Source organism: Choloepus didactylus, chromosome 6 (assembly GCF_015220235.1).
Source record: "Choloepus didactylus isolate mChoDid1 chromosome 6, mChoDid1.pri, whole genome shotgun sequence".
NCBI classification, from domain to species: domain Eukaryota; kingdom Metazoa; phylum Chordata; class Mammalia; order Pilosa; family Megalonychidae; genus Choloepus; species Choloepus didactylus.
Window position 1 is genome coordinate 31,717,020 of NC_051312.1, and position 25,339 is coordinate 31,742,358.

At 37.6% G+C, this 25,339-nt stretch overlaps 1 protein-coding gene across 1 annotated transcript in view; it reads left to right on the top strand.

Moving 5' to 3' along the window:
* Positions 1-435: 435 nt before the first annotated feature.
* FNBP4 (formin binding protein 4) overlaps positions 436-25,339 on the top strand; it is a 40,486-nt gene continuing 15,582 nt past the window's right edge. Inside the window, exons 1-15 of the mRNA XM_037838484.1 lie at positions 436-747; positions 2,368-2,460; positions 8,111-8,247; positions 8,565-8,751; positions 9,257-9,404; positions 9,505-9,625; positions 11,111-11,452; positions 13,015-13,225; positions 15,506-15,630; positions 16,199-16,303; positions 17,060-17,193; positions 18,170-18,357; positions 23,860-24,170; positions 24,301-24,445; positions 24,864-25,207. Of these exons, the coding sequence (XP_037694412.1) occupies positions 453-747; positions 2,368-2,460; positions 8,111-8,247; positions 8,565-8,751; positions 9,257-9,404; positions 9,505-9,625; positions 11,111-11,452; positions 13,015-13,225; positions 15,506-15,630; positions 16,199-16,303; positions 17,060-17,193; positions 18,170-18,357; positions 23,860-24,170; positions 24,301-24,445; positions 24,864-25,207 (2,886 nt within the window). The 5' untranslated portion in view covers positions 436-452. The remainder of the gene's footprint in view (positions 748-2,367; positions 2,461-8,110; positions 8,248-8,564; positions 8,752-9,256; positions 9,405-9,504; positions 9,626-11,110; positions 11,453-13,014; positions 13,226-15,505; positions 15,631-16,198; positions 16,304-17,059; positions 17,194-18,169; positions 18,358-23,859; positions 24,171-24,300; positions 24,446-24,863; positions 25,208-25,339) is intronic.

A 25,339-nucleotide genomic window follows, 5' to 3' on the forward strand; every position in this document is an offset into this window, starting at 1 on the left:
AAAAGACCCAGTATTCGATTTAACAGTCAATGATATATTCAAAGTAGGCCACAATACTCAGGGCGAAATCTGGAAAAGGGAGTAAAGCAACACAATTTTCTACAGCATAAGTTACAGACATCCAGCAGACAGCCGACATTAGCCACAAAATGGAGGACAAAGGGACAAACACAAGACTCAGCAAAAGACATTAAGCTGGAAGTCAGGATAGCCGTCTAAAGACAGACCCTACGCACTATTGGCTCGACGTTCACCTTTTCCCTTTTCCATTGGCTACCTGCCCCTTCTCTGTGTCAAAATTGCCAATCGCCTAGAGCCGTGGTAAAGCCCGCCCTCCAACCCTGGGAGAGGAGGAGTCTTGAGAGCGTAAAGGATCGAAGGCGCTTGCGCGGACGCGTGCTTCTCCAGTTAAAAGCGGATTCTCGCGGAGAGGTGGTGTTCTCAGTGTATGAATGTTGATTACGCATCGCGACGCCGAGAGCCCGCCCCTTTCGGCTGCCCGACGCAGGCTGCTCGCGCTCGGGCTCGCGATGGGGAAGAAGTCCCGGGCGGTACCCGGCCGCAGGCCTATTCTGCAGCTGTCCCCGCCGGGTCCCCGGAGCAGCACGCCCGGACGGGACCCGGAGCCGGAGCCCGACACCGAACCGGACTCGACGGCTGCGACCCCCAGTCAGCCAGCCCCAGCGGCACCGCCGACGACGACCGCGGTGCCTGCTGCTGCGGCTCCAGACGACTCGCCTTCAGAAGGTTAGGGTGCGCGAGGGGCCCCGGCCCCGAGTCGGGGCATCCGAAACTCGAGCTCGGGGCTTGCGGCCTAGGCCTCTCCGGGAGCCCGGCCGGATCTGGAAGGAAGAGAAACCCGGGCTGGCGGCGGCGCTTCCGAGGCCTCCCTGCGTGCGGCCTGCTGCAGCGCGGCTGTGGGCCCCGAGGCGGCGGAAGGGACCGGTGGATCGCTCGGCGCTCGGCTGGGGCCGATCCCGAGGCGCCATCTCTGTTGCAGGGGTTGACTTGGGAACGTTTGAAATCTGACTGTGGCCCAGGCATCCTGATTTTCCCAGACGTTCAGTGTCAGTTTTAAATGTCTTTAAATGTGTGTACGAGTTTTCTAGGCTTGGTGACTGGAACCCGGCCTTTTCTACATGTACTTTTTTTCCCTCTGTTTTTGTTGAAACTTAGATAGACGTTCTTTAGACTTGAGCCAATCCTGTTATGCCGATCAGAGCGTAACTGCCCCCAAATTCTGGAGAACTAAACCTTGTACGTTGCCATGTGCTTGTGCAACTTGGATTAACCCTATTTTGGGGGCTGGACGCCCGACAAGCCGCAATAATTTCAGCATTTAAAAAATCGAGAAAAAAAATACTATAGCCATGCTCCTTGTAAAGGCCTTGTGGTAGCCTGAAGAAGAAAGATCGTCATTTGAAGTATTTCATATGCAAAAACGTAATATATATCTAATCCCGATTAAGCAGATGTTATTGTTTTGCCTGTTTTTTTTTTTTGCTTCATATCTTTTTTTTTTCTTTTACTTTATTGTGGTAACATACAAACCATAATATTTCCCATTTTAACCACTTGCTAGTATGTAATTCAGTCCTGTTAAATATATTCAGTGTTGTACTACCATCACCACCATCCATTACCAAAACGTTAATACCCAAACACAGTGCTTTGTATCTTTTTTTCTATTTAAAGACATAAAACTTTACCGACAGAGCCAAATCCCCCTACTACCCAAATTCCATTTTTTTCCAATTTCCTCGGACTATCTCTAAGTTAGTGTGTATACTCCTTTGTGTATTTTATATATTTTTATACTGTGAGATTTATTTTTCGTGTAACTGGTATCAAACCATGAACATCCTTTTATGATCATTTATTTTTGTGATTTTACGTCGACACACTAATTCTACTTTGTTGAATTTTAACTGCTTTGTAGTATTCCGTGGTATGAATATACCAGTTTATTCATTCCACTGTTGATGGACATTTAGGTTATTTCAGCCTTCTTTCCAGTTTGGGGCAGTGCTTCAGTGAATACCCTGCCTGTTTGTACATTTGAGAGCTTATCTAAAGTGGGTATCTAGAGATGGAATTATATAGAGCTCTGTTGATTTCACATGAAATCACCTTAGAATTTTTTGATTTTGTTTTGATTATTTCACCTTAGAATATTTTAAAGAGATGTTAAAATTTTAATTTTTGTATACATTATTCAGATTGTTAATGTTAAAATCCCCAGGCAAATGGAAGATCCTAGCTATGCTCGTTTATCATCTCCCGATTATTTGGGTTAGTGACTTTTAATTGATGCAGTGTAGGTCCGTAGTTTGACTGTCATTTTCTTTGCTCATTTCTAAAATACAGATGAAAAGGAAGTGGTCGTGGAGGTTCCCAGAGTTGCTCAGACTCCTCCAAAACCAGTCATGACCGCCAGACCCACAGCTGTTAAAGCAACAGGTATAGATTTGTTTTACATCTTTTCTAGAATGTCTTTCATTGGAATCTAACTGGATTTTTATATAGAATGTTTTATTGAATCGTTCAGTGTTGCTGACTTGTATTTTTCCCATAAAATGGAAATTCACGATACTTTGTGAGGGCTTGGGCTTGTTAAGATGCATGTGCTGCAAAATTTGTGGTTGCTTGTTCTCTACTCGAGTACATTGTAACACTTTCTTCTAATGCTATTTTGTAATTGTTTTTCTGGCTTTCCACTAGGTTGGTGTTCCTTAAAATCACTGACCATGTCTTTATTCCTTTTCTAGTATGCTGCCTTGATTGGTACCTATCAAATGTTTGTGGAACGGAAAATTGCTCTTATAAAATATTTTTTAAGCATCAAGGAATATTTTCAACAGTGGTTTTGTAGACAGAGTTCAAATCATTGTTCTACCTTAGGGCAGTTCTTAATTGCACTGGACCTTATCTGTAAGATAGGTCTGATAGCCTTGAGTTACAATGAGGATTAAATTGGGTAATATGTATAAAGTTCTGACCCATAGGTGCCAAAAGTGTTATTTTTCTCTCTATATTTTGAAAGATTAAAATGTGTTTTGTTACTTAAATACTTAATAGTTGGTAGTAATTTGGGTTTTTTGTTTGTTTGTTTGTTTTCCAGTTTGGAATACTTTTTGTATTATTTGACGCCTAAAATATTAGGTGCTTTTGTTTTCCCCGCCTCCAATTTGCCACTTTTTATAAAAGAAAAACTTGATGTGTTGATTTAGGAAAGCTAAAAACTTGGTTGTGAGAAAAGTTATAGAACTATATACCATTTTATATTTACCAAGTACATATATTATTTCCTTTGAGCTTTCTAAGAATTGTGGAAGAGAAGTAGAATTTTAATGTTCCTAGGAAAAATATCCTTGATTGCTTGTCAGTGCATTAGGCCTTTGTGTGCCTTGTAAACAGAAATGTTTTCATTCAGTCCAGCTTTATCCTGCACCATAACTCATTTCTTACTCCCCAGTTGGTATAATGCAGATGGAAAAGTGTCAAACAAAAACCAAAGGGAATCATTTCCATTATTTGCTTGGCTATATGTAGCTATTAGGGTAATCAAGACTTGATTGTTTATTATTCTTAAGATGATTTATTTGAGTTATTAAAGGATTTTGCTTTTCTTACTAAAAACATGCGAGATTTCTTTCCACAAAAATTTATAAGAGTGATAAAACAAAAACATTTCAAAGTTGGCAAAGTATGTTTTATAGGATACTAGAGCAAATATGTGTGGTATCTTTATGCTGGAAAATATTAGGGTATATGTATGTGAAATTATCTGAGGGAAAATTCAGAATAAGCTCTATTAAGTTGTATCAGTAGATTATTACAATAGTCAGCCGTATTTGTTTAGCATCTTCTAGAAAGAAGGGACCACAGATGAGTGTTGGGGGTCCACAGAGCCCCTGAAATTGTACACTTGAGTGTTTTTTTGGGAGATGGTCGATAGCTTTTATTATATTGATATTAATAGTCTCTGACCCAAAAGGTTTAAGCTGTAATGAACTTAGAGTTACTGGGAGTATAAGAACACAGTTACTGTGTTCCAGAAGCATCTTTGGAAGATAATGTAAGAAATAGTTTACTGCTTACTGTACTTAGCTAATTTCCAGACTGCATGACACAATCTATTAAGAAAGATTTGAGGAGTCAGCCCCCTTCCAAAAAAACTATGATTCTGAAGAATGGTCTTGCTTCCTCTGGTTTCCGTGCATAGCAACAAATCTCAGTATTCGAAAGCATGTTTGTGTGGAGCATTTTTCATTTGCTAAGATTAAGCAGTTTTGCATGATAATATTGTGAGTATTTTTTTGCAGTATTATTGTAAACACAGAATGTTTCTCTTCCAGTTTGCTAATGCTGCCATTATGCATGATACCAGAAATGGATTGGCTTTTATAAAGGGGGTTTATTTGGTTACAGAGTTTCAATCTTAAGGCCATAAAAGTGTCCAATATAAGGCATCAACAATAGAGTACTTGTACAGAAGAATGGCCAATGGTGTCAGGAACACCTCTGTTGTCTGGGAAGGCATGTGGCTTAAGGCCATAAAAGTGTCCAAGCTAAGGCATCAGTAATAGAGTACCTTTACAGAAGAATGGCCAGTGGTGTCAGGAACACCTCTGTTGTCTGGGAAGGCACTTGGCTGGCGTCTTCTTCCTTTGCTCCCATGTGTGTTTCAAAATGGCTTTCTCCCAGGACGTTTCTCTCTAGGCTTCTGGGGGTATTCTCTTAGTTTCTCCCATGTAAACTCTGGAGTAGCAGAAGTCTACTTTCAATGGCCATCTTCAAAATGTCTCTCTTGGCTGAAACAGTGAGCTCCTTCTGTCTGAGCACATATAGGGTGCCAGTGATTTGATTCCGCTGAATGGGAGAGGCCATGCCTCCATGGAAATAATTTAATCAAAGGTATCACCTTAGGTGGGTCATGTCTCCATGGAAACAAATTAATCCAAAGATTCCAACCTGATCAACACTAATACCTTTGTCCCTACTAGATTACATCAAAGAACATGGTGTTTTGGGGGACATAATACATCCAAACCGGCACAGTTTCCCTATTGATGTCCACTAAATTTTAATTAAATTTCATTGCATGTATTAAATTTTACAGTGCTGTTAAGAACTGTTTGAAATCAGTCCACTTAATTTTCAAAAGTGTGACTAGAATGTACATGCATCTTATATTTTGCTTTTGTCTTGCTTTTATTCCTTTAGTATTACTTTTTAATCCCCTTAGCATTACTTCATGTAATCCTGTAATGAACTGATTAATGACAAAATAATATTTCATGAGTTACTGTGCTGTAATTTGCTTTCCCAGTACCTTACTTGGGAGCATTTGAGTTGTTTCCAACTTTCAGTTTTGTTTTTTGTTTTTTGTTTTTTGTTAATTAAATTCAGTTTTATTGAGATATAGTCACATACCATACAATCATCCATGGTGTACAATCATTTCTTCATAGTACCATAATATAGTTATGCATTCATCACCCCAATCTATTTTTTAATATTTTCCTTATGCCACAACGTTCAGTTATTTAAATAATGTTACCAGAAGCTTTGTACAAAAAAATTTTTGAGTCGTTTCCTGGGATCATATTCTCTGAGAAGGAATTATCTAGTTAAAAATCATTTGAAGAGTTTGTAGTCCTTGATACATGTTAAAAGATTGCTCTTAAGAATTTACAATATATCTAACAATATGAAGTATGCCTTTTTTCCACAAATACGAGGTTTAATCGTTTTCATTTTATCTTGCTAATGTAAAAGGCATTATGTTATTAGAAGCTTAGAAGAGGTGTAGTGTATATACCATGAAAAGTATATACTGGGGAGGTACTCCTGCTTGAAGAAATGAGAGGGGCATGAAGAAATACAAAGTGGTTTCATAGACAAGCAAGGGGCATTCCTGGGGTGATTTCTTCCACTCAGACAAACTTCTTGAACACCTTTTGTATGCCAGCCACTCTTCTGCACCAGGAATATAGCAGTGAACAAAACAGACAAAAATTTCTGCCCTGGTGGAGCTTGTATTCTGCTAAAATTCCATCCAGCTCACCTGGTTGGAACCTTCACCAAAGGATATAGAATTAAGGTCAATGACCTGGGCGATTATGTCTATGATTGTCTCTAAACTAGTGTTTTTAGTATAAAAATATAAATTCCCCTATTTCCGCTCCAAAAATCATCAGCGCTAAATCCTAAGGTGCAGCTTTTTCCCATACAGAAAAATTTCCTTAAAATTAGTACCTCTTATTCAGGAAATTAGGGAAATTGGCATGTCCAAAAACTATTAGACAAAAAAAAAAATTTTTTTTTTTTTTGGTAACTAGAAGATATTTGGAAACACTGCCAAATGTCTACTTAAAAATCGTTCTAGTCAGTACAAAATAGTATTTTTGAAATTTATATTTAGTGTAAGAACTTATCTGTATAGTAAAAAACTATGAAGGCAAGACATATGTTCTAGATTGCTAATGCTGCCGGAATGCAGAGCACCAGAAATGGACTCGCTTTTTTTAAAGGGATTTATTTGGTTACACAGTTACAGTCTTAAGGCCATAAAACATCCAAGGTAATGCATCAGCAATCAGGTACCTTCACTGGAGGAAGGGCAATGGCATCCGGAAAACCTTTGTTAGCTGGGAAGGCATGTGGCTGGTATCAGCTCCAAGTTCTGGTTTCAAAATGGCTTTTTCCCAGAACGTTCCTCTCTAGGCTTCAGCTCCTCAAAAATGTCATTCTTAGTTGTTGTTGGGGTGTTTGTCCTCTCTAAGTCGGCTTTCAAAGGCCATCTCCAAAATGTCTCTGTAAGCTGAAGCTCCTCTCTCCGTTGCAGTGCATTCTTCAAAGTGTCCCTCTTGGCTGTAGCTCCTCTTCAAAACGTCACTGAGTTCCTTCTGTTTGTCAGCTCATTTATATGGCTCCATTGATCAAGGTCCACCCTAAATGGGTGGGGCCGTGCCTCCATGGAAATACCTCCTCAGAGTTATCACCTACAGTTGGGTGGGGCACATTTCCATGCAAACAACCTAATCCAAACATTTCAACTTAATCCCCATTAATATGTCTGCCCCACAAGATTACATCAAAGAATATGGCTTTTTCTGGGGGACATAATACATTCAAACCAGCACAGCATGTGTGACTGAAGTGTTGTATGATTTGCAGAACAACTTAAATTTACTTTTGGTTGAACCCATTAGTTCATTTATGGAATGTATGATAAAAACAAGATTTTACTCCCTGATAAATCTTTTTACTTAACAGATATTTATTGAGATCATAGAATGTCCCAGATGCTGTGAAATTTAGTGGTTTCTTGTTTGTTTGTTTTGTTTTGCTGTGTATGGAAGGATGGCTAGTATCCCAATAAGCCTTTTTTAGTTTATCTTTCAAAGCAAAGTGATTCAACAGTTTCAGCAACTAACCCACTGTGTCTTTTAGTCTTACTGATAGCTGAAAAGTCTAGCTAGAATTTTAACATTTTATGTAACTGTTATAGTAAAATTATAGAGAGGAGTCTATATGTACACTTAATTGTGACATTAGAGTAGCCACACATGATCCAAAAGGAAATGACATAGCAACATTAAGGAGGGCACACCTGATACCTTAAGTTTGAGGAAGACATTGATCATTGGTTCTAGTTGTTTTGAGTTCCATTTTAATTCCTGTCACTTTCTATTTGAAGAATTATCATTTGAAAAGCTTTATTTTTACTTTGAAAATCTACTTCAGCTTGCAACATTGGGTTGACTACTTGAGGTGAACAATTTAATCACCAAATTCTAAAATTTGTCCTGTACTATGAGTGATTTTGAAAGAGAATGCGGTTGAATAATTGTTTGAACACGCATTTTGGGGAGGATGTCAAATAGCTACGTGGATTCATTTTTTTTATTAGCTATAGTATATAAGGTGGTACCTTATACCTCTCTGAGGTATTTCAGTGGTTACTAATTCAGAGGCTTTGTTATACTTATAAGTAAACTAAACGTAAATTCTTTGGTTAAAGAACCATATTCTATTTTCTTTTGTATACTTCCTTGGGTATATTGACACTGCTGTCACTGATATGTTTACCTTTTGTTTCTAGGAGGTCTTTGCTTACTTGGTGCATATGCTGACAGTGATGATGACGAGAGTGATGTTTCAGAAAAACCAGTACAGTCAAAAGAGGCAAATGGAAACCAGTCATCCGATATCGACAGTACATTGGCCAACTTCCTAGCGGTTCGTGGTGCTTTTGTTTGAGATTTTAGTTATTGGAATGCATCCTTTTCAGTCTCTCAGTGTTTCCATCCTTCACTCCTTTCCTCCCTCCCTTTCCATCTTTTTCCCTCTCTCTTTTCTCTTTTTGTAAAGGTTATAAGAAAAAGATAATTGAAGAATGGAAGGGTTTGAGGAACTCACCTAATTGGTAGATGAGAGTTTTTACTTGAGAAGTTGAGAACTGAATATATTAGATTTTTTTTTTTAAGTGATCATCAGGTCCCTGCATTTCTGGTCTTCATGTAATTAATGCATGTGCTTCTGTTTTCATTGAAAAGGAGATTGATGCCATAACAGCACCTCAGCCTGTAGCTCCTATTGGAGCTTCTGCTCCGCCTCCAACTCCACCACGACCAGAACCCAAGGAATCAGCAACATCTGCCCTTTCTTCCACTACTTCAAATGGAACAGACTCAACCCAAACGTCAGGGTGGCAGTATGACACTCAGTGTTCACTGGCAGGAGGTAAGCTTGGTTCTCAGATTTAAAAAAAAAAAAAGTGCAATCCTTGAAGGTATTCTAGGCATTGAAATTCCTAAAGGTGAAAACCCAAATGCTTTATCTTTTGAAAGGTAATTTCTTGTCATTTTAACCAAGCAGATGATGCCAGGTGACTCAGTATCTATTGAGAAAATAGTATTTGGTGTTGAATCAGGGGTTCTCAATGGAGGGAGGGGGTGCTCCCCACAGGACATTTGGTAGTGCCTGGAGACATTTTTGATTTTCACAACTGGGACGGTGTTACTAGCATCTAATGGGTAGAGGCTGCAGGCTAGGGATGCTACTGAACATCTTAGAAAGCACAAGGCAGTCCCTCACAACAAAGAATTATCCAGCCCAAGATGTTAATGGTGCCAAAGTTGAAAAATCCTTTGTTTGATTTTTGTGCTTTTAGAGCTGACTTGGAATATAGTCTGAATAGTGGGTAGAGGAGTTTGTGTTTCTTAAAACTTGTTTTATGTTCTTCTAGTTGGAATTGAGATGGGAGATTGGCAGGAAGTCTGGGATGAGAACACAGGATGCTATTATTACTGGAACACGCAAACAAATGAAGTTACTTGGGAGTTACCCCAATATCTTGCTACCCAGGTACAGGGATTACAACATTATCAACCCAGGTAAGAATGGAAGTTACAAAGAAATTACCTAGAAGAAAATTAATCTTTTGTAGAAAATTTGTCTGCTCTTTTCCTTGCTAAGTATATATATTTCTTTTAGTTCTGTAACAGGTGCTGAATCTAGTTTTGTAGTAAACACGGATGTATATACTAAGGAGAAAACTATTTCTGTTTCCAGTAGTAAAAGTGGACCAGTCATAGCCAAGCGAGAAGTTAAAAAGGTCAGTGTTTCAACTTACCACGTTCACTTATTTTCAGATCTAAAAAACTTGAATATTACTCTGAGCATTGGCATACGACCTTTTGTTGATATTTTAGGATACAGATATAAAATAGGATAAATTCTGTTTCTTAGAGTTTTGCTTGGCATTTGTCTAGTAATTATCTAGTCCAGTGATTCTTTTGGAACTTTAGGGTGCCACAGAGGCTCCTTGGGTTGTGTGAAGGATGTGGAGCAGCCAAGCAGGCGGGGCTCCAGTTCTCCATCACTACTTGAGACAGAATAGTTCTGTTACTTTGGGATTCTACCTCAGACTTTTTAAAATAAAAAGGTTAGTTGCCTTAAACATTAAAAACTACTTTTAGTGAAACTTAAGTATTTCTATAACCCTGCTAGTAAGATAAGTAAGCTGTATTCTTCAGAAACCATGTCTTGAATTTTAATTTATCTTGAATTTTTAAATGATTTTTTTGTGTGTCAAAATATTTTCAGAATAATTTTATCTTTACAGCTCTAGGAGGGAGGTAAGACAAATATTACCCCCATAGAGGAAATATATACTACATGTAATCACACATTTCATTTTAGAAATAATTCACTTTCTTCTGAATCACCTTCAGAGCATATCTGTGAGGTTATTTTGTTGAACAGAAGAGGAAGGTGAAGATTTATCCAGTCATGTGTTGAACTGACAAAACTCTGGTCTTATTTAAGCTTGCCTCCCTCTGCCTCTGTCCTAGTTTGCTAATGCTGCAGAATGCAAAACACCAGAGATGGATTGGCTTTTATAAAACGGGGATTTATTTCGCTACACAGTTACAGTCTTAAGGCCACAAAGCATCCAAGGTAACACCTCAGCAATCGGGTACCTTCACCGGAGGACGGCCAGTGGTCATCTGCTCCAAAGCTCCGGCCTCAAAACGGCTTTCTCCCAGGACGTTCCTTTCTAGCAAGCTTGCTTCTCTTCAAAACATCACTCCCAGCTGCACTCTCTTTCTTCCCAAGTCAGCTCATTTATATAGCTCCACTGATCAAGGCCCACCCTGAATGGGCGGGGCCACGCCTCCATGGGAACATCTCATCAAAATTATCTCCCACAGCTGGGTGGGGCACACTCCAAGCAAATCTAACCAACACCAAAACTTCTGCCCCACACAAGACTATAAAGATAATGGCATTTGGGGGACACAATACACTCAAACTGGCACAGCCTCTTACTAGTCTGCTTCCTGAGAACAGAAGGAGGATATGTTTGAGTCCTATCCAGAACTAGGCTCTGGTTCAACCACTGCCTTTCTAACGAACAATGTGTCCGTTATACACATAAAGGGAAAATGATATAGCGTATATATACTAAGCCATTGGGTGTAGGTAGTGGAAGAGCATCCAGTGACTGAGAAATACAGGCAGTGTTAACATGAGCAATTTATATAAATACAGGTGATATTTCTTTGAGAATTAAGTGAGATTATTTTATTCTTTACAGGAAGTAAATGAAGGAATTCAGGCTCTCTCAAATAACGAAGAGGAAAAGAAAGGGGTAGCAGCATCCCTAATTGCTCCTTTATTACCTGAGGGAATAAAAGAGGAAGAAGAAAGATGGAGAAGAAAAGTAATTTGTAAAGAAGTAGAACCAGTTTCAGAAGTGAAGGAAGCAAGTACAACAGTAGAAGAAGCAGTAACAATAGTAAAGCCACAGGAAATTATGATGGACAATATGGAAGACCCTTCTCAGGAGGATCTATGCAGTGTTGTTCAATCTGGAGAAAGTGAGGAGGAAGAGGAACAAGATACTCTTGAGCTGGAGCTAGTTTTGGAAAGGAAAAAAGTAAGTTTTTGAAGAACTTATTAGGAGTTAAAGTACATTTTTCTCCCCTTAGAACTGTCATATTTCAGGGATCATTGCACTCAACTTAAGACCATTTTCGGGATTTTGGTTTTTTGGTCTCTTCATCTAGATATGTTTAAGGTTATGCAATAAAAACTTTAGCTAGAGTTTTGCAGTTCTGGTCCCTGTTGATGCTTTGGGGAGTTAACCAAAAAAGATGGACATTATTCTGATTTAAGATAGATCCAGTGAGTGAGTAATGAAACTTTTATTTACCTTCTCTTCCATTTGCTAATGCTGCCATTATGTAAAATACCAGAAATGGGTTGGCTTTTATAAAGGGGGTTTGTTTGGTTACAAATTTAGAGTTCTAAGGCTGGAAAGGTGCCCAAACTAAGGTATCACCAAGAGGATACCTTTACTGAAGAACAGCCAAAGGTGTGTGGAACACCTCTGTCAGCTGGGAAGGCATGTGGTTGGCGTCTTCTGTTCCTTTGCTCCCAGGTTGTGTTTCAAAATGGTGTCTCCAAAATGTCTCTGGGTCTCTCTAAGCTTCTCTGAGGCAAACTTTGGACTTCATCTCTTGGCTTAGCATCTCCAAACATCCTTCTTTCTGCATCAGCAACCATCTCTAAGCATCAGCAAGCATCTGGGACTATGTCAGCTCTCAGCTTCTCTTTTAAATACTCCACTGAACCAATTAAGACCCGCGCTGAATGGGCAGGGCCACACAAAAGTATCACCCACAGTTGGGTGAGTCGCACACATCTCCATCAAAACACTCAATCCAAAGGTTCCACCCTAATCAAAAGATAATAAATCTGCCCCAACAGGATTGCATTATAGAACATGGCTTTTTGGGGGGCATCATATATCCAAACTGGCACACCTTCTTAACGAATGACTTGGTTTTTAATCCAACCATTGAAGTGCAAGTTGACTTCCAATGATTACCCATGGCATTGTTTGGATAATTAAATGGACCTTGTAAGATAACAGAAGTAAGAAGAACCTAAACTTTCATGTGCTTTCCTTTTTAAAAGATGGTCCACAGGAAACTTGCCTGCTTGAGGATTTAGTTTTTAACTATTTTCTGACCCACTCCCCACCCCTCTCCCCTAACAGTTTCATCTGCTGCTTTCTTAAAGCGGCCTTGAGTAAAATGCAGAATCTTAACAGGTATTAGAGCAGTAATATCTCCTTACCGTTTTTCAGTATTTGAAAAATTTGAAAGTAAAGCTGTAGAGATGGACTAGCTAATGAAGCTTTCTCTTCTGTCGTTACACATTGAAAAGTTTGTCTATTTGTGGATCTGTAGACTACAAATCCCCTTCAAATCAGTGTTTGTTACTATAATCATGAGTGATCGTTTATTGAGTAGTAACAATATGGAGCAACAGTGCTCAGCTCTGATGGAAAAATGTATTAAGAAATGCTTCCTGCCTTAGAGGATTTAAATTGCAAGAACATAGTCATGGCTACCATTCCTGCTACTCACTTTAATATTTAAATGTTGATAAGCAGTTAATGAAATTCTAACTTTATTGTCATATTCTTTGTAGGCAGAGTTGCGAGCCTTGGAGGAAGGAGATGGTAGTGTGTCAGGGTCTAGTCCACGTTCTGATATCAGCCAGCCAGCATCTCAAGATGGAATGCGTAGACTTATGTCTAAAAGAGGAAAATGGAAGATGTTTGTTCGAGCTACCAGTCCAGAATCTACTAGCCGGAGTTCTAGCAAAACTGGGCGAGAGACTCCAGAAAATGGAGAAACTGGTAATTTGGGCTTTCCATTAAACTTTAGTGTTGAAAGGTGTCGAAGAGTTTCCCCCTTCAGCAAAAAGAAAGAAATAGCACTTTATTCCTTTTGGGGAAGTGCTGGGAATGAAAATTCCTTCCACTTCTCTCCATCCTTTCCTTGCTCCACCTCTGGAGGAGGAGTAGGTCTCAGGCTGGCATCCATTGGGTCATGTGTTCACTGCTAAATGGGAATTACTTCTCCCTGAAAGGCAGGAAACAAGATTGACACTGCTGCCCCCAACCCTTTTTTTATTGTTTTCTCCAGTAATTGCCTTGATCATGGATCATGGGCTCTCCTTTGCCCTATTTCTCCAGTTGGTAAGCAAGGCATGCAAGGCTAATCTTTGGCAGGCCTAGCCTCATTTCTGCTCTCTGTGTACAAGTTCCCTAGCCTCTGGTTGGATTGGTAGTTAGTTTGGGCCCACAAAAGGAATGCAGGTTATCTTCATTCAGGGTAAAGTAGTAGAGGCCCTGCTACATTTTCTTTTATCAGAGAGCTGCAAATGAGACTAAGGTTTGAACACCACGCCTTTACTTGAGTACACCTAGCAGAAGATACCTTTTAGATCACAATTTAAAGAAGAATAAAAACACAAGTAATAAATGAATGTAAAATCCTTGTTTGAATTTTTTTTTTTAAATTGTGTTAAAAATAGTGCTCTGTTTGTATGGAAAAAAAAAACAAGGCACTCAAATGTCCATCAGAGGCAGAATGGATAAATTGTGTATTATTCAGTGAAAAATGAATGAACCACAGTTACATGCATCAGTGTGGGTGTAACTCAAAATCATACAACATTGAACAAAAATGTCACAGAACATACGTATATAAGTTATACAATCTATGTATATAAGTGTATAGCTTATATGTATATGTTAGAAAATAGGCAAAAATATTGTGTTTAAAGACCTGTCCATGTACGGAAAAACTAAAGCAATGTAGTGACTAACTCCGTCAGGGTAGAGGTTCTGTTTGGGGTGTTTGAGGTACAGGTGGATATTGATGTGACATGATGGCAGAGAGGCACTGGAGGCGTCAGGAGTGCTGCTAGTATTTTTCTGTTAAACTGAGTTGTAGCTACTTGAGTGTTCTGTTTTTTAAATTATATTTTTTAACACATTTGTTAAGATACTTCACAATAAAAACTGTAAACATCCTGGTACATATGTCTTTTCAACATTTTTAAGTAATGCTACAGTATAAGATTCGTAGTGGTGCATTGTCAGGTCAAGGGGTATATGCATTTTAATTTGATAGATCCTGACTTAATTGCCTTCCAAAATATTCAAGTCTTGGTGCTCTAGTGATACTTAAAATTGTCAAATTCTTGTACCTGCCATAAATGTAAGATTTCTAATATATTAAAAAAAAACTTGTAAAAAGTGGGATAATAGATTTTCGGGGGGGCAATTTGAAAATGCAGAAAGGAGTATTATTATTGATGAAATAAAAGGAGAGCAAGGCCATTACAAGGTTAAGAACTTGGTATAATGCTTAGGTTAATAAAAGTTGTCAAGAGAGATGTCCAAGTAACATCTTTTCTTTAGATCAGGGATTAACAAGAGTCAAAAAGTTTTCAAGTTACATTTCAGGTCTTTTTTTTAATCTGTGAAATTCTCATGACAGAACTAGTCAAACTGTATTGTTTGGGTAAACTAGTATTAAATAAATGAGAGAGAGCAAAGAGTTCATATCTTTTACTCCATTTGAGTTTATGGTTTCCCCATTCTCTTTTGGAGATTTCCCACTATCAACAGACATCAACATCAAACAGAAGACTGGCTGGGTTCAATATAGATTATACCATTTCAAATCAGGAAGTTATCAGGTGCTTTAAAATTAATGACTGCTCTGATTTTGAGAACCTTTTTTCCCCCCCACTTGGTAAAGAACCTATATATATCCCAGATTTGAACCTAGCTTTTTTAAGTGAAGCAAGAGTATTCTGAGAGAGAAGATTAGACAAAAATTAATAGATAAAGAAGAGAGAGAACGCTGAAGATATACAGGGTAGTGTAGAACAAAGTCAGTTTTATTTATAGATTGGTATTTTAAAGTGATTATAAAAAATAAAATTATTTTTGCTTTATATGGAGAATAAGCTAAAGAATTATTCTGTAACAAGTAAGGGGAAAACAGGTAAAAGAGAGAGAACTGATAGCCTTTTTCAGGTAACCCTGCTATAAGAAAAAGAAAATACATATGGGGATCTCTCGATATTGGTTCTTTACTTAATTTCACATTTTCTTTTACAGCGCTTGGCGCTGAAAACTCAGAAAAAATACATGAGAATTCAGATAAAGAAGTGGAAGTAGAAGAATCTCCAGAGAAAATAAAAGTACAAACAGCGCCTAAAGTAGAAGAAGAACAGGATTTGAAAGTATGTATATTAATCCGCTTGACAAATAAAAATTGGCCAACCATTAAACTGTTTTCTCCCCAGATTAGCAAGTAGTAAAAGTAATTTTTACTATTTCCAAACATAAGTCATTTACTTGATTAGGTGAATAGGGCAAATTTAAGGCCAAATTGAGGAATTCTAAGACTAGCTTGAATGGCTAGAAATTGTCTAAAAATAAATTCTAAATGCTTGAATTAATTACTTTCTTTCAAGTTTTCTCCACTGAAATACAATAGCTTATCGAACAGATTTCTCTAGTTTGAAAGTTCTAAAGAAAGTAAAAGTGTCAGTTTTAAATCCTGATTTGATTCCCATAGACCTTCTATCATTATTTATCACTTAGGTTTGTGAATTACTTTACTTACTGTAAATTAAAATTTGTATTTTGTTTGCATGAGGTATTTCAGAGGCAGATGTTTGAGGAAGACCATTTAAAGGCAGGCTCATAATTTTTAGTATCTGACAATAAATGAAAGATTTTAACATAATACAGAAAATATTACTGATTCTGTTTTTGCTTTTCCTTTTTTTCTTTCCTGTATTAAAGTTTCAGATTGGAGAACTGGCAAATACCCTGACCAGTAAATTCGAATTTCTCGGCATTAATAGACAGTCCATCTCCAACTTTCATGTGCTGCTCTTACAGACAGAGGTAATTTAGCCATTTTTGGTATGAATAGTCAGTCTGAATGACATGCTATGGATGTGTTTACGTGTTGATCCTAAATTTAACTTTTTAACCTTGATACATATTTGACACACCAACCCAGGACATAAAACTATATTAGCTAAAACAAAATACTGAGAGTTTATATATAATGATAATATACATCTTCAATAAGCATATAATTTAATACAGATTTTCTAACAAATTAAAATTTTATTTGTAACCATCAAACAAGGCTATATAATATTGAAAGTACTTTGAAAGTGTTAAAGCATTATGAATTTATCCAAAAAGAAAAGCCTTGAGTCCTATTTCTAAACTGTATACATTACAAAATGGCAAAGAAGGGTTAGGTAAAAAACTTCAATGGGAAGCTGATAGTACTAAAATGAATGAACTATCTACCCACCACTACTCCCAAAAAAAGTAAAATTACTGGGGGTACTAGTCTTAATAATATGGCTGAAGTCGGGGGAAAGCCATTTATTTTCATGGATACTGCATTTTTGGCAGTGTAAAAATATACTGGGGCCCAGTCTCAATTCATAACTTCTTTCTTAACTCATGAAGATCACTTCATGAAATTAAGATAGGACTTCTTTTTCTTTTTCTTTTTGGTCTGCCTGCTTCTGTCAAAGTATAGCAATACAGTCTTTTTAACAGAAGACTTGTGTCCCTTTAATCTCTGTCTCCTGACAGAAGAAAAAGTATTTAACTTGTTTCTCTATTTGTTGATTCTAGACTCGGATTGCAGACTGGCGGGAAGGGGCTCTTAATGGAAACTACCTTAAACGAAAACTTCAGGATGCAGCAGAACAACTAAAACAATATGAAATAAACGCCACTCCTAAAGGCTGGTCCTGCCACTGGGACAGGTACGCACTCTTCTCCCCTTTTCACCTTTCACCTTTGACATCTCAGACATGATTTGTGATCACCACCACCTTGATGACGTGACAGCCTGTCTGGAGACTGAGAGCAGCTGCAGTTAGCGGTGCTGGGCAGGCACAGCACCACAAGCATTCACAGAGTTTGGGCCAGCCACACGTTGGAGAAACAAAAAGCAATGTTTAAAGTGTTCCATGTAACGGATTTTTTCCCAAGATTGGACAAAGCTGGTTTTTACTCTCCAGAGTGTTGTTGCACGGAGTAGGGCGGGCTTGGGGTTAAGCGCATGCGAGAGCTCTGTGCGCTTTACAGGACCTCTGGAAGCAACTACTCCTGATTAACCTCGGTGAAGTTAAGGAAAACTTCGTGGCTGAAGATGTGAATGAAGAACAAGATTACTATCTTCTGCCGGCAGGTCAGATGAAAACATTTCTTTTTATATTTGGCTTTTCTTGATTTTTTTTTCGTTATTTGAAATCTTTGCTCTTTTATTTTTCAGCTCCCAGATCCTCTCCCTCTCTTTAGCTTTCACTGTGTTTGATATCAAGAGTATGAATTGTGAATTCCACGGTCCAAGAGGGGAAGATTCACCTTTCACAAACTTCATTGTTCTCTTCTTTGGAAGGGAAATTAGTGTTCTAGGTGGTTGAGTCCCTTCATTAATGAAACTTGAAACCCTGTAAAGCATTGGCAAAAAAAAAATGAGATGTTTTCTAAGTCATCTGTTGGAATTAGAGGGCTCGGGCTGTATTCACAGAGCTGCTGGCAGTGCAAACAGCTTTGAATTATCCTTGACTCTCTATTCTCAATTGTCAAAGCTCTTTGTTGCCTTTGTGAATAGCAGTCCATTAAGAAGAGGTTTGTCCCTGTGAGAGCAGACTGCTGTCCTGGGACAGGACCAAATGGAAGTGTCTTTGTAGGAGAATGGGTCTTAAAACATGTGTTTTCTTTCTTGTAATTTAGGGATCATAGACGGTATTTCTATGTAAACGAACATTCGGGCGAGTCTCAGTGGGAGTTCCCAGATGGTGAGGAGGAAGAGGAAGAAAGCCAAGCACAAGAAAGTAGAGACGAGACTCTTCCTAAACATATTTTGAAAGACAAAACTGGCACTGACTCAAATTCTGCAGAATCCTCTGAGAATTCCACAGGTGGGACAATTTGCCATATCACTAATGGAGAGAAATTATTTTAGGTTAAAAAAATACTTTGTATGAATTTATATCATTAAAGAAGCTACTGATAACAGGAGCTTCTGATTGAAAAATAGTGGCTTGACCTAGAAAACAACAACAAAGAATTGTATGATTTATATCGAAAGGATGTAAGGCTACAACTGATTAGAAATCAGCATACTATTATTATCATGTATCCCAGACTGTTTAGAAATGAAATGATGAGCCAGTATATTTTACTTTAAAATATTGTCTTATAACCACTCTATCCTGTTACATTCAAAGCTGTGGATGTCTAACAAAAGGAATGCTAATTAATGCTAAGGAACTAGATAGTTGAATTGTAAATATCTATGTGGAGTGATAATAAGAAAATTTGTTCTTATTAAAAGCGGGTCTTTTGTCACTTATATTAAATTTAGCTGCTCTCCCCTCCTTTTTTTTATTTTTTAAAGCAGTTTTATTGAGATAAATTCACACACAGTACAATCCATCTAAAGTGTGGGACACTTAATCTATTGCTATTCCAACTTCATTTTTCTACTCCACTAGTTTTATAAGTGGTTTTCACAAATCAAAATGATCTGAAGAAATGTTCCCAAAACTAGGACCACACTTGTTTCAAAGAAGCAAAATAATTGATTATTGAAAATTACTGGCAATATAAATATAAAACAATCAATATAGAATGGCTTATCCCATTTAAGGTACTCTTGTCTTAAGACAAGCATTCAGTTTAGTTGTACACATTTGTGTTTTAAAGTAGGGTTTTCATAGCTCCTCAGTTACTCTGAGGATCTGAAAACTCTTCAGAAGAGCCCAGCTTGATTGCCATGTTAGGGGTCTCTAAAACACTTGATGAATATTTCTGAAATGTTTAGCTTTTACACAGTAGCTAGAGGCTATTTTGTATATTCGTGAATATACAAAAGAAGGTCATCTTTTTCCTCAAAGTATTTTATTTTGAGTGACAAAAATAAGTGAATAATGAAACACAGTCAAGACCATGATTAACAGCATTTTGATCTCAAAGACTGGTAGCTATTGGTTAAAATAATGGCGTGTGAAGGCAAGAGTCTTCAGTGTGGTTTCTGAACAGGCCTTTGAAGATGTGAAATTTTTTAATAACAAAGAATGAAGAGCTGAATTCTTTTGTTCTCTCTTATCAAAAATGTTGCTTTGTACTCTCCTGGCTTCCCAATCCCAGCAGAAAAATTCTGATAGTGTACCAAATGATTCTGTTAACTTCTTAAATGACCTAGAAATCTTCATCAGATGACCCTAAATGAAAAGCGGTGTATGACCTGTGATAATCTTAGAAGATAGTAAAAGTGTGGTTTTATGCTGCTTCACATTTCATAAGTATGTTTTTCAAGTTAAATTGTATTTCCCTTCCCTTTTTCATGAGAGATTTTATTTTGAATGCTTTTCCCCCTCTTTTGGTAGCAATGATAGACAGGTTTGTTTGTTAGTTTGCTTTTTAGGAGTTAGTGAACTGAGGAGGCTTGGTGGTGATTCTAGGTAGGTGATTCCACTCCTCCACTGTCAGGTAAATAGCAGTAGTGCCTTTTTTTTTCTTTCTCATATGTTCCAAAGCTGAATATTCTAGAATTACCAATTCTTAGTGTGTTTTCTTTGATGGTTCTGTGAACACTTAAGGGTTAAGCATTAAGCTGTTTTCTCCCTTTGTTGATGACACACACAGTTGGTAACTGTCTGGTAAAAGGAAGATATTGAGCCATTCCCATCTGATTAAAAGAAAAGTAGTTATGATATAGGAAAAAGTCTACTGATAAACTAGCTTATATACTTAAACTTCTTTATTGAGAGCTCCTGGAACCACATGATAAAACTTGATCTAAATAAAATCCAAATCATATAGATCCTTGGGATTTAAAAGCAATACTGATCATTATTTTAAGCCTATAAAGAAGTTATATATATATATAACCCAGTAGTAGCTAAAATCGATAAGAGAATCATCTATTAAAGCTTACAACACTATGTGGAGCAAAAAAGTTTCAAAATTCTATTCATTTTTCTAAATCATTTTTAATCCATGTTCTTTGTTTTTAAAATTTAATGACTAAAGGGTGCTATTTCACGATATCCAACATATCTGTCTAGCTGGGCTTTTGTCACTTGGATTAAATTTAGCTGCTCTCCCCCCCCTTTTATTTTTTAAAGCAGTTTTATTGAGATAAATTCACATACAATACAATCCATCTAAAGTGTGCAATCAGTGTCTTCTAGTATAGTCACAGAGTTGTGCATTTATCACCACTAATTAATTCTAGAACAATTCCACCCTGAAGCGAGTTCACTATGTTATACAGTCCCATGTTTCATCCTCTGGCTTTCCTTCTAGTGACATACACTAACCTAAACTTTCCCTTTCAACCACAATCACACCCACATATCATTGCTGTTTAGTTATACTCACTATAATGTGCTTCCATCACCTCCATTTGCAAACATTTACAGTCAACCTTATTACATATTCTGCACAAATTAAGCAACAGTACCCCATTCTCTTCCCTCATTCTATCGTCTAGTGACCTGTGTTCTAGAGATTAACACCATGAGTTTACTAGTCATAAAGTTCATATTAGTTGGGTCATACAATATTTGTTCTTTTGTGTCTGACTTATTTCCCTCAACATAATGTACTTAGAGTTCATCCATGTGTTCATACGCATCATGACAGTTTTTGTTACAGCTGCATAATCCATTGTATGTAAATACTACATTTTGTTTATCCATTCATCGGTTGATGGACACCTCAATCGTTTCCATCTTTTGGCAGTTGTAAATAATGCTGCTATGAACATCGTTGTGCAAATGTCTGTTCACATCCCTGCTTTCAGTTTTTCTGAGTATATACCGAGTAGTGAGATTGCCAGATCATATGGCAGCTCTATACTTATCCTCCTGAGGAACCAGGTACACTTTTTGTTTGTTTGTTTAATCTACCTATGGATCTATTTGTAGGATGACTTCTGAATTGGCCTCTTAGGTCAAAATGCCAAGCAATAGCTTATCTCTTTGGGGGAATACAGGAAAACAATGTGGGCATCCTGCATATAAATAGGAAAAAAAGGTTCTTGAAGAACTCAGAATTTGTATCCCCACATAGTTTTCTTTAAGCTTGTAGTTTTTCATTTATTAGTATAGAAGCTGTGCCGTCTCTACTCAGACTTCAGACTTAAAAAATGGTCTTAAAAGGCATAAATACCAACTGGGTTAAATTTAAAAATAAGGAGAAGCATAATTATAATGTGACATACACGGATATTCAAACTAGGATGTCTTAAAGTTCTTTGTGTTTAAACTAAAGGAGGTAATTACCAGTGTTAAGACACAGCTTTATGTTTCAGGTAAACTTAGTATTGGGATTGTTCAAATCTAGTTACTCTCAAAGTTAACATGAAGTTTAATTCTGATTAGCTTTGCTGAAGGTTGTAAACCACATTATTAACCTTGACCCTACTTTGTTACCTTTAGTTCCTCTGCATAGTAGCATGTCACCATCATAATTTATTAATGTTGTATTATGCCATTAGATGAAAAACCTACTAATACATAAAATCTGACATTTATTTACCTGGCATTGTGGTTGGTTTAGTGGAAGGAAGTTTAATGTTTTGTTAATCTTCACTGTTTTTACTTTAGTTCTGATGTGATCTTGATGTAGTATATAATCTGGCTGCTTGGCCATTCCCAGACTTTGTCTCAAACTTAGTATATAAATTCAGATTAGATATGGCCAAATACAAAAGCTTAATGACATATCTGAAGTCTTACAACTGAAAAACTGCATTCCTGTTTTCTGGTAAATTTTTTTCATCACCCTTTTCCTTAGCATTAAACAACTTCTGAAAGTAATTAAAGTAACCCTGTGAATCACGTTCTTAAAGTCCTTTTATACAATGCTTCATTTATGTGTTTCATGAAATGTAAAGCTATTATAAATTCAAATGGTTCTTGGTCACTTTGGCTCTAGCTTTTTGCACACCAGTGTTGTATACTTTGAACTGAGTATACTTTGAACTGCTCCTTGCCTTAGAGCCTTTTATAATTGAGCCCTTATTTAATCCACCATTTTTGACTGTGAAGTTTAACAGGTGACTGCCTGTATTCTATGAGAGGTGAGATCTATTTGATTGCGCCTTCTAAAGCTCTTGGACTCCTGATCTTTCACCAGAACTTATTGGTAAAACAAAAAGCACTAGGTTAGAAATCAGACCTAGGCTCTGGCTCAGGCCTGGCCACAAATAGCTGTATGATCTTGGGCAAGTCTGTTCCCTGCTGGTTTCATTACCTTTAAAATGAGGGGGTTAAACTAGTGATTTATCATGTCTCTTCTGCTCCTAAATTCTATGATTTTAGGGAGAAAATCCCATTCAACATTCCTGGGATATATATCTGATAGTCCCAAATATTGTGAAATTTTTCCATTGATGGTAAAGAGGGATGGGGAAGGCTACAAGTAAGTATATCCTATTTTCTCTAATCTTTTTAGCTTTTCCTACCAGGGAAAGGACAACAGTTAACCGTGGCTTTTGCAGAATTTGAAGAAAGCTGATCCTGCAGCTTTTCAGACTAGCGCTGATTTCTTAACTCAAATTCAAATGTCCCAACAGCAATTTCAAAATCCTCTGCATCTTCAAACACTTTTTTGTGTGTGTCTTAGGTATCGTTTACCTTTAAGATTTGTCCTCCTGAATTTCACTTTTCTCATCACAAAAATAAAAATTGCTTTCCTTGATTTGTGTTTCTGTGATTTAGCAAATAAATGTAATTCGCACAAAGGTTTGAAGGAGTAATAAGTTGACAGTAGCACCTTGCAAATGGATTTTTTAAAGTTAGTAACCCAAATTAATTCAAATGGGTAGAATTTGTGTGTTTTGAATGGGTACTTCTCTGGGTCATCCCCAATCACTTATCTAGTTCACTAAGAAATAAAAGTACATGAAATCAATACTGCAAACGCACATCATTCACTCACCTCTTCACTTTTGAAATAAAAACAACCCCAGTGTTGCCTTTTAGTTGTGTATGTTGAACCTGGATGTTTGAAATAAAAAACTTTAAACTGTAGATTCAGATGACCTCTCAGACTTTTCATTGAGTTGATGTGCTTCTCATCCAGAAATTTGTGCCTGAGGAATAGGTTTGTATAGCACAGCTGGAGGGAGTGCTAACTATGAGGTTCATAAAAGAGATTCCATCTTTCTATGGAAGTCATTTGTGAACTTAACTTTTTTATTATTTCAGTGACATCAGTGTAGAGGAGGTGCCTGTGCATGAAATTTTGTTAGGGAAAAGGGATCCAGTCCCTGCTGTTTTACACTACTTTATACACTGAACTAGGTTCCCATTTTGTTGGTATTTTGTTTCACTGATAACAGCATCTCTTTGAGTATGAGCCATGGATTTTTGTTTTGCTTTTTCCCTGACTCTTGTCTGTTTTCATAGGTTCTGTTTGTAAAGAGTCCTTTTCTGGCCAAGTTTCTTCTTCATCACTCATGCCGCTTACTCCATTTTGGACCCTCCTTCAGTCAAATGTGCCTGTGCTTCAACCTCCACTACCCTTGGAAATGCCACCACCCCCACCTCCACCCCCGGAATCTCCTCCTCCTCCTCCCCCCCCACCTCCTCCTGTAGAAGATGGTGAAATCCAGGAAGTAGAGATGGAGGATGAGGGAAGTGAGGAGCCTCCTGCCCCAGGAACAGAGGAGGATACTCCTCTGAAATCTTCGGGACAAACTATAGTTGTAACTAGCCAGGTGAGTGATGCCATTTGAAATTCTAAAGAGTTTCGGGGGGAATCAGAGCATGATTGACACCGTATTTTATTTTAGAACAGGATATTTAAACCAGGGCTTTCAGTCACTAACCAGAGTGTTTGTGTTTCAGAGTTCAGTTGATTCTAGCATCTCTAGTTCTCCTTCCACTAAAGCGGTAAAGAGAAAAGCTACAGAAATTAGTACCGCAGTAGTTCAGAGATCAGCTACCATTGGCAGTTCTCCTGTCCTCTATAGCCAGTCAACTATAACTACAAGTAAGCATCATGATTAAAGTGTTTTTCTTAGTGTATTGTTTCTTTCTTTCTTTCCAGCATTAGCACTCATAAATTGAAGAAATATTAAAAGGCTTTTGATTGCAACATCTGTTTACATGTATTTCTTTCAGTTACTAAAAGCCACTGTTAATAGGCATATATCTTTTCACATCTTTTTCCATGTTATTTACATACATCAGCAATATTAATGTTTTAAGTACCTAAATGCTAAGGTATTCAGTAATTGATATTTTGTTACCAGCCAAATGTGGCCATATTTTTTTTTTTTAAGGAAAAGGTGTATTAAAATCAATTTGTAGGTGATATAATCCCCAGTTCCTTTTTCCTTCTTTTCCTTGTTTCTGACCTTGTGACAATGTCCTTTTTATAGTATCATTTTGTATTGTGTCTATGTTAGGTCACCAGGTGACGGGAATTGGTCACCAGACCACAGGAATTGGACACCAGGCAATATCTGTTAGCCATCCGGCCACGGGAATTGGACATCAGGCCAGAGGAATGGGCCTACAGTCAAATTTCCTAGGACTTGCAGCAGCACCTGCAATTATGAACTATACTGAATGTTCTGTTCCCATTGGAGTGACTGCTCCCACATTGCAGCCAGTCCAAGCCCGAGTTGCTATGCCTACTACCACCACCATTATAGAACCACCACCTCCTCCCCCTCCCCCTCCACCACCACCACCACCAGCTCCCAGAATGCCACCTCCAGAGAAGACGAAAAAAGGAAAAAAGGATAAGGTACAGAATATCTTTCATTTTTTTTTTATTTTTATTTTTATTTTTATTTTTATTTTTAAAATGTCCCCACCTTCATTTGTGATTTCAGTTGAGTCTTCACTCTTTCTTAGTTAGTCTGGCTAAAGGTTTGTC